Source organism: Phoxinus phoxinus (genome assembly GCF_949152265.1).
Source record: "Phoxinus phoxinus genome assembly, chromosome: 16".
NCBI lineage: Eukaryota > Metazoa > Chordata > Actinopteri > Cypriniformes > Leuciscidae > Phoxinus > Phoxinus phoxinus.
The window spans coordinates 32,204,491-32,214,333 of NC_136891.1; the positions used below are offsets into that span (position 1 = coordinate 32,204,491).

Below are 9,843 nucleotides of genomic sequence, written 5' to 3' on the forward strand. Positions count from 1 at the left end.
AAATACAATAAAATAGTAACATTGTTATTATTACAATTTCAAATAACAGTTTTTTATGTTAATATTTTTTTAAATGTAATGTATTCATTTCACTGTGATGGCAAAGCTGAATTTTAAGCATCATTACTCCAGTCCTCACACGATCCTTCAGAATATGCTGATTTTTGAACATTTATTATTATTATCATTGTTGAAAACAGGTGCTGTTTAATATTTTTGTGGAAACCCAAATACATTTTTTTCAGGAGTCTTTAATGAATAGAAAGCAAAGCATTTATTTGAAATATAAATCTTTTGTAAATGTCTTTACTGTCAGTTTGATCAATTTTGAATATAAAGTATGAATTTCTTTAAGAAAATCTTAATGACCCCAAATGTTTTTTTTTGGTAACACTTTAAAAAAAATTTGTTTTATTTGTTAACATTATTTAACTATTTTAATTAAGATAAGCTAAAAATTAACAATAATTCTACTACATTTATTAACAATAGTTAATGTTAATCTCAACATTACAACATTTTTAAGATCTAAAGTTGTATCTGTGAACATTGGTTAATGCACTGTGTACTAACATTAATATTTTTATTAACTAACATTAACAAAGGGTAATAAATTGCTGTAAAAATATATTGTTCATTGTTAATTTATGCATGAACTAATGAGACCTTATTGAAAAGTGTTACTGTTTTCTTTTTTTAACATGCTAGCTAGTTTGTTGCTTCATAATGCTCTACCAGATCTACCGGCTGGTCAACCAATTAAAAGCACTGTAGACCAACTATAGAAACCAGCTACAGTGATCCAAAACCAAACAGTTGTTAATTCTTGCATGCAGAAGCATAAGTCATTATCATAACAGGTCTCGTCTCTCCTGTAGTTCTCCCCCCCGCCCCGCCACCTCCTCCTGCTGCCAAAAGGCCACCGCCTCCAGATCCAAAGGCAACTCTTCTCCAAGGGCCTCCAGCTCCACCGGCGCCCCCAGTCGTACCCCCCGTCCCAGTTAGATCCGCGTCCGTAGTGCCGCCTGCTCCAGTGTTGCCCACTTCATTTTCAAATAAACCCCCACCTCCACCTATACCCTCACAGCCGAAAGGCCCAGCCCCCAAACCAGTGAAATCCCCTGCTCGGTAAGTAACACTGATCACATGCTGTGCTACTTTAAAGAGATTTCAGCTTTTGGTTTTGTAGCATTGCTAGTATTGTCTACATTATGTCAGCTGCTCTGTTCTGTGTATTTCTCAGGGATCCTGTTGGTCCATTTAGTAAAGATGTAAATGTAAATAAAGCTTCACCCAGTGTCCCCCGACCAAGTGGCAAAACAGGTTAATATAATATTTATACATATGATAAATATACCACTTAAAGGGATAGTTCACTTTGAAATTAAATGTTGGTATGTTTTAGCTTACCTGAAGGGCATCCAAGATGTAGGTGTCTTTGTCTCCGCAGTAGTTTCAATTTTGATATTTTTAGGTCAAACCGTTCTTGTCTGTCAGTCATATAATGCAGGTCTATAGGCACTGTCTCCAATAGCATGCAGAGAAAAGTCCAAATTAAACAATTCCTCATCGTAAGTGCACATTGATGGCCTAAGACACGAAACAAGCGGTTTGTGTGAGAAAACGAACAGTATTTATATAGTTTTTATCTCTTTTACACAACCACGTCCATCTGATCTGTTTACACCGGATTTCTTCCCCGGAAACGTCTCCGGTTACTTTCGTAACCTCGGTTCCCTGAAAGGCAAGGAACGAGACATTACGGATGTCGTATATGGAACTCCTCTCCTCCTTCACTTCCGCTGAAATCTTATAGGCTAACGCCAGCAAAGCTGGCCAATTGACGCAAATATGCAAATACTGAAACACCGTTGCAGATATAATGCAAGAGCAGCGTCAATTACATCAGAATCGAACAAACGCTAAAATCAATAGCGAACACGGCGGCGAGCGTAATGTCTCGTTCCTTGCCTTTCAGGGAACCGAGGTTACGAAAGTAACCGGAGACGTTCCCTATCAAGGCTACGGAACTCGACATTACGGATGTCGTATATGGGAACTGTATAAAATCCCGCCGTGGTAGCACAGCGACCACTACAACAGAACAACAGAACTCAATACAGAGACCGCCCCCCCCAGAATGCGAGCATCTGATAGGCCGAGATTGACCAATAGCGAATCTCAAACCTCTGATTGGTCCAAAGAGACCAATCACAAGCTCACAAAACACTGCCGGAATTTGCATATCCCGAGCAATTTGAACTAGGGGAAGTTTGCACTGTCGAGCAACAGGGCAACAACAACAGTAATAGAGATCAACGCATGGCGGTGACAACTGCAAAACATACACAATAGCAGAAGAACAACTCATGAGCAAAACGCAGAGCAGCTCATCCAATGCTATATAAAAAAATCAACTCACTGAAAGCACCCGAGACGCTACGGAGGGCAAATCCAACTTGTAAAACCTGGCAAACGTGTTCTGAGAAGACCAGCCAGCTGCAAGGCATAAATCCTGGATAGACATACCCTTAGTCCATGCCCATGAGGAAGCGATCGCCCTAGTAGAATGGGCTTTCACGTTAAGGGGGCATTCCTGCCCCAGGCAATCATAAGCCAAAACAATAGCGTCCACAATCCAGTGAGAAAGCCTCTGTTTAGAGACCCCCTGTCCTTTGTTGCACCCACCAAAGCACACAAACAACTGGTCGGACCGTCGAAAAGCGGCCGAGCGAGAAATGTATTCCCGGAGCGCTCTGACTGGGCAAACAGAACCTTGAGCATCCGATCCCTGAGAGGATGAAGGCTCCGCGGACAGGGCAGGCAGTGAAACGATCTGCGCTCTGAACGGGGTATTGAGCGACTTAGGAACGTAACCCGGCCTCGGTCTGAGAGTTACATTACAGTTTCCCGGTCCAAAGCGAATACAATCTTCACTTACAGAGAAAGCCTGTAAATCTCCAACCCGCTTCGCCGAAGCGAGAGCGAGAAGCAGTGCCGTTTTAACCGATAGCTCTTTAATGGCAATCGAGGCTAAGGGCTCGAAAGGCGGTCGTGACAAAGCCTCCAAGACCAAAGCTAAATCCCACGGCGGCACCGAAGGCGGCCGTGCAGGGCATAATCTCCTAGCTCCCTTGAGAAACCGTGTCACCGACGCATGTCTACCGATAGACTGTCCGTCAACAGGGGGGTGAAATGCGGCAATAGCGGCCACATATACCTTCAGAGTGGATGGTAGGCTCCCTTCGTCCATCCTGTACTGAAGGAAGCGTAGAATATCCGACACAGAGCAGTTCGCTGGGTCTATACCGACATCCTGACACCATTTTGAGAACACACCCCACTTCAGAGCATACAGGCGCCTGGTGGACGGAGCTCGCGCCTCCGCGATGGTATTCAAAACTCGCGAGTGCAGCGCGTCCCGCCCGCTCAGCGACCCTGCAGCGGCCACACATGGAGGCTCCACAGCCCGGGGCTGGGATGCCAGATCGTTCCGCTCGCCTGAGACAGAAGGTCCTTCCTGAGCGGGATCTCCCATGGCTGTCCCGCTAGTAACTCTATCAAATCCGCGAACCAGGGCTGATTCGGCCAGTTCGGGGCTACCAGAGTCACCGCCGCCTTCTCCTCCCTGATTTTGCACAACACCATGGGCAAAATTTTTACCGGAGGAAAAGCATAGAGACAGACTCTCGGCCATCGCGCAGTCAGCGCGTCCACCTCCCGGGGTGAACGGGACAGCGAGAAGAACATCTGACAATGTGCGTTCTCGCTCGTCGCAAAGAGGTCTACCTCCGCTCTGCCGAAATGTTTCCATATCAGCTGAACCGTCCCGGGGTGAAGTCTCCATTCCCCCTGAGGAATCCCGCCCCTCGAGAGCATATCCGCTCCGCGATTTAGAACACCGGGGATGTGAGCTGCTCTCACCGAGAGGAAAAACCGGTCCGCCCACAGCAGAAGGGATTCCGCCTGCCTGAATAGGGCTCTGGAATGTACACCGCCTTGGCGATTTATGTACGAGACTACGGAAGTGTTGTCTGTCCGAATCAACACATGCCGCTGCTCCAGCTGAGACCGAAAGGTTTCGAGAGCTAGAGAGACCGCTTCCAGTTCCAAGCGATTTATGTGCCACTCCAACTGCTTCTCTGACCACTGGCCCGAGGCGGGCTTGCCCAAGCAGACCGCTCCCCATCCGGTGGACGACGCGTCTGTCAGGACCTCCACTCGCCGCGTCACTATGCCCATAGGGACACCTGAGCTGAAGAGATCCGGGTTCTTCCACGGGGCCAGGGCGCGGGCGCATCCGTGGGTGACCATAATGCGCTTGTGGCCGGAATACCACGCACTCGGGGGGACGCGCGCTTTCAGCCAGTGTTGAAGCGGTCTCATATGTAGCAGCCCCAGATGACACACTGAAGAAGCCGCTGCCATCCGTCCCAACAACCTCTGAAACTCTTTCAGTGGGACGAGTCTGCCAGGTCTGAAGAGACCGAGAGAAGAACTCAGAGCCTCCGCTCGCTCGGGGGAGAGGCGCGCTCTCATTCTCACCGAATCCAAGCACACTCCCAGGAATGTGGTAGTCTGACTCGGTGTGAGCACACTTTTCTGAACGTTCACCCTCAAACCGAGCATCTCTAAGTGTCGAAGGAGGGTTTCCACATGGCTGACTAGCGTTTCTCTCGACTGAGCGAGAATCAGCCAGTCGTCCAGATAGTTCAAGACGCGCATCCCGTTCGACCTGAGGGGTGAAAGTGCCGCGTCTACACATTTTGAAAATGTCCGGGGAGCGAGAGCTAGTCCAAACGGAAGCACCGTGTATTGGTACACCGAGTTCTCGAACGCAAACCTCAGGAATCGCCTGTGACGCTTTACTATCTGGATATGAAAGTACGCGTCCTTTAAATCCACCGAAGCGAACCAATCCCCGGGGCGAATTTGCGCCAGGATTTGCTTCAGTGTAGTCATCCTGAAAGCGCGCTTGTGAAGCGCTCTGTTGACAGGTCTCAGATCCAGAATGGGGCGGAGACCCCCTCCCTTCTTCGGTACAACGAAGTAGCGGCTGTAGAACCCGCTCTCCCGCTCGCTCGGGGGGACTGGTTCTATAGCCTTCTTTTCGAGCAAGCTGCACACTTCTTGCCTCAGTACATGAGCGTTTTGGGGCAAAGTTAATGACTGAATTACGCCGCGGAAGCGGGGTGGTCTGCGTTTGAACTGAAGTGTGTACCCGCGCCGAATTATATTCAACACCCACGGCGAAATGCCCGGAATAGCTTCCCACGCTGCCTGAAAACGACTGAGCGTGGGCTGATCTAAACCTGCGGTCATCGCCGCTATGTGAGTGCTGGGAACATTTATTAACCGTGACTCTGCGCTGCTCGAAGGCAGGGCGGGTAACACAGTGTGTGGTGCAAGAGGAGAAAAAAGCTCTGTTTGTGAAGTAGTGATTTGTTTTATTTTTGACACATTGACAACATTCACAAAACAACAACTGCACGCGTCGCTCGCAGAACGCTGAGGGACCAAGTGCACTAGAGCGCGCCGCTTGGACGCCGGGCCGACCTGGCGCTCTCTCCTCCTCTTGCCCGAGCGGTCAGGACGACTGCTTGGGCCCCGCAGGGGACGCGGTGGGCTTTCTGCGCGGGCTCCTCTGCGTCCTCTTGCTACCCGCTCCCTGCCACTGGCCGCTACGGCCTCTACGAGCATCCGGTCCCGGGCGGGGCGCTGTCTGTCGTCTGGCAGCAGCCTGGGGTTGGCGGCCTGAAGCAGAAGACGAGCGAGAGCGAGGCTGCTGCGGTGGCGGTGGCGGCGGCGCCCTCCGAGGGATCACGTGGCTCATAGCCTTCGCTTTCTTCTGCGTCTCGGAGTAACGCTCGGTGACCTTCTCCACGGCGTCTCCGAACAGGCCTGCAGGGGAGATCGGTGCATTCAGCAGCGTCTTCCTGTCGGCCTCCTGCACGTCCGATAGGGTGAGCCACAGGTGTCTGTGGAGGACCACCAGGAAACCCATCGAACGGCCAATCGCCTGGGCCGAGCGCTTCGTGGCCAGGAGCGCGAGGTCCGTGGCCGAACGGAGATCCCGGATGGCGTCAGCGTCGATAGAGGCGGCGTCATCCAAAGACTTCAGCTGTTTAGCCTGCAGCACCTGGAGAACGGCCATGGCATGCATCGCAGATACCGCCTCCCCCGCGGCACCGAAGGCCTTGTTAGCCTGGTGGGCCGTAAATCTGCAGGCTCGGGACGGCAGGCTGCGGTCCGAGCCCAGGGCGGGAGCCGACGGGCAGAGGTGTGCGGCGACGGTCTCCTCGACGGGGGGGATGCGGAGGTAGCCGTGGTCCCCCGCCTCGTCCACGGGGGCAAACATGGCCTGGGTGGAAGTGAGGGTGCGCGCCGATTGCGGGGCCGCCCACGACTTCACCACGTGCTCATGCACGTCAGGAAAAAACGGTGTTCCTCTTTTCGAAGCGGCCTGACGGCGGCTCGATTGGAGGAACCACGTATCCAGCTTGCTCTTCGAAGGTTCATCGGGAGCTTTCCACGAGAGGTCCAGTTCCTCGACGGCCTTCGAGAGAATACGGAAGAGCTCGTCCTGTAGGTCCGCCGGGGTGTCTTGCTCCGCGGCCGCCAGAGGTGCGGCCTCCGCACCCCAGTCGTTCTCGGAGGCCGACAGAGACATGGAGTCGTCTTCCTCGCTGGCCCCGAAGGACACGAAGTCAGCGACCTCGCGAGGGGGTTGAAAGGTGGGGTCGGGGAAGCTCACCGGGGGACGGACCTCGACTCTGCGGTTGGGGGGGGCTACCAGCGGCTCGGTGGCGGCGGCAGGCCCAATCCCCGCTGCTGCGCGAGCTTCCTCTCTCCTGGCTTGGAGGGCTCGGAGAGACATATCCGCGCAGAGGTCGCAGGACCCTCCGTCCCTGAGGGCTGACTCAGCATGGGCCAGCCCCATGCACGCGACGCAAAACAGGTGCGTGTCGGGAGGGACGATGGGGCCCGAGCACAAGTTGCAAATAGTTGCCATCGGATGCAGGAGACAGTGCGAGTATCTCCGATGCAACTTCAACGACGGCGAAAAAATCCAAGTTGTAGTATCAGCTTTCTAGCACACGATTTGAGCGTGAAGAGAGAGATTCTGATGTAATTGACGCTGCTCTTGCATTATATCTGCAACGGTGTTTCAGTATTTGCATATTTGCGTCAATTGGCCAGCTTTGCTGGCGTTAGCCTATAAGATTTCAGCGGAAGTGAAGGAGGAGAGGAGTTCCATATACGACATCCGTAATGTCGAGTTCCGTAGCCTTGATAGGGAACTAATCTAACCGTCTTCGATTGGACGTTGCATTTTTAAACTCAGCAGAAACGCGTGTGATTGGCTGTACGGCTCAACGTATGCCTTTGATTGGCCTGAACAATGAAGCGAGTAGTGTGTCAAGATAGAAGGCTTACAAATTGGGAATAAGTGAAAACTCAACACTCCCGGATGAGTTCGCGCGAGCTTAGGCCATCAATGTGCACTTACGATGGGGAATTTTTTAATTTGGACTTTTCTCTGCATGCTATTAGAGACAGTGTCTATAGACCTGCATTATATGACTGACAGACAAGAACGGTTTGACCTAAAAATATCAAAATTGAAACTACTGCGGAGACAAAGACACCTACATCTTGGATGCACTTCAGGTAAGCTAAAACATACCAACATTTAATTTCAAAGTGAACTATCCCTTTAAGCCAAAAAAAAAAAAAAAAATGTTAGATGTAAATGAGTCTAAATGGTGATTTCCAATAGAGCGGTTTCCCCCAAACTCCCGGCCGTCATCTGCCTCCACACCAGCTCCTGTTCCTGCTCCCAAACCCAGAGCGGCCCCTCCTGTAAGTGACCAATTAAATGTGGAATTATGCATTACAAAATATCAAAACAAGTGGCATCTGCAAACATGAAAAGTGTGTGTGCTGTCTTTCTTTAAAATAAATGTTACTTGATATTTTGTTATAATACATTTGAACTGTTATGTATGCCTGGTTCAGATTACACGATTTTAGCCCGATTCGTTTGACGTAGGGTGTCGTGGGGAGAGAGCGTGTGTGTGAGTGAGCGAGTGTGTGTGTGTGTGTGCGAGTGATTGTGTGTGTGAGACGGCACGCGATGGCTGGTCGGAAAGCATGTGTAGTCTGACATGTTTCTTGTCCACGACACGACAAGATTTTACGAGTCAAAATCGCGTAATCTGACACAGTGACTATCGTAACAGACAAAAAATAGTGTAATATGAACCAGGCATAAGTGTTAAAACTAAACCATTTGCTTTGTATTTGTTTCAGAAACCGAGACCTAAGAGGGTAAAGGCCATATATAACTGCAAGGCTGATAACGTCGATGAACTGACCTTCTCAGAAGGAGAGGTGATAATAGTAGATGGAGAGGAGGACAAGGAGTGGTGGGTGAGTATCAGTCACACTTAGGCTACGTTTACACGTGGACGGCTTTTTTCATAAACGGACATTTCACGCCTCTCCGTTTTCAAAAATAACATTGTGCACACCTGTCATTGTTTTCAGAAAAGTGTTGATTTACACAAACCTGTGTATATGCCGTCTAGAGCATGCCAAACCTGTAGGTGGCAGTGTAACGAGAAGCTCAAGCCCACGTTAGCCAATCAGAATCCCGAAAATAGTCTCATACTGTGACGTCGGCTGCCTAAAACTCAGTTTTTCTCAGTTTACATGCAAACGTACAAACGAAGTTTTCCAAAATCTCCACTCAGAGTTTTTAGAAAGAATCGTTTTCAGAGGAGAATTCTCCGTTTGCTTGTAAACGAAGGGAAATGTCTCCGTTTTTCAAAATAACCATGTACGTGTAAACGGGGCCTTACACCGTATATGCACAGATCAGCTGACTGAATCGTGTGATCGTGATTGGCTCTTCCTCGTCTCCTGCAGGTGGGCCACATTGATGGAGAGCCGACCAGGAAGGGCGCTTTCCCGGTCTCGTTTGTTCACTTCATCACTGAATGATGTCACACATTGCTGTCTTACTAAGATCACATGCTCAGACTTTTTGTAACAGAAACCGAAGACCACCAATTATTTAACAATGGATTCGACCAATTGGCCATCTTTCTGGCTGAATGGTGGCGTACAGGACATTTAAAAACAAAAGACCTCAGGAAAGGATTATTCTTTTTGTTAGCAATTATTCTGATTACAAGTGTAAGTACCTCTAACTTTAATGCAGAAATATTGTATGAATGAGTGCTATGCATATTACAGGAACCGTTTGTTTTTATAAAGTATAATATGTTTGGATCCTTCATCTCATCTTTATAGAGCTTTTTATCTATATATGATACCAGTTGCAGAGCAACTCTTATTTTGCATAATTAAGTGACATGTTAGACCATGTTGTTGCTTGTATACAAGTTATGTTCTGTTACCAAACAAACCATTAAACCTTTTACTCTGTACATTTAAAAGACTGGTTTTATTTTCAGCACTTGAGATATATTTTTACAAAAATGTCAAAGTAGTGGCTTTGAATCGGCTCACTGTAATATTATACAATTTAATAGCTACACTACCACTGAAAAGCTGAAACCGTTTTCTATTTTCATCCATTAAAAAAAAACAAAAAACACATTCAGCATCATTACTCCAGTTTTCGGTGTCACATGATCCTTCAGAAATAATTTTTATAAGCTAATTAAATTTGCTGCCTAAGAAATTATTATATCAATGTTGAAAACAATTTATTAACTTTTTAACCATTTTGTGGATTCTTTAATGAACAAAGTTCAAAAGAAAAGCATTTTTTGCAGCATTATAAATGTCTTTACTGTCACTTTTGATCAATTT

The 9,843-nt window shown here is 48.5% G+C and overlaps 1 protein-coding gene across 2 annotated transcripts in view; it reads left to right on the forward strand.

Annotated features, from left to right (window-relative positions):
- Positions 1–9,604, forward strand: part of asap2b (ArfGAP with SH3 domain, ankyrin repeat and PH domain 2b) — a 28,503-nt gene extending 18,899 nt beyond the window's left edge. For both annotated transcript variants that reach the window (XM_079584172.1, XM_079584171.1), the window contains 5 exons: positions 879–1,128; positions 1,244–1,323; positions 7,781–7,863; positions 8,314–8,433; positions 8,932–9,604. In XM_079584172.1, coding sequence (XP_079440298.1) covers positions 879–1,128; positions 1,244–1,323; positions 7,781–7,863; positions 8,314–8,433; positions 8,932–9,006 — 608 coding nt within the window. In that variant the 3' untranslated portion in view covers positions 9,007–9,604. The remainder of the gene's footprint in view (positions 1–878; positions 1,129–1,243; positions 1,324–7,780; positions 7,864–8,313; positions 8,434–8,931) is intronic.
- Positions 9,605–9,843: the final 239 nt, after the last annotated feature.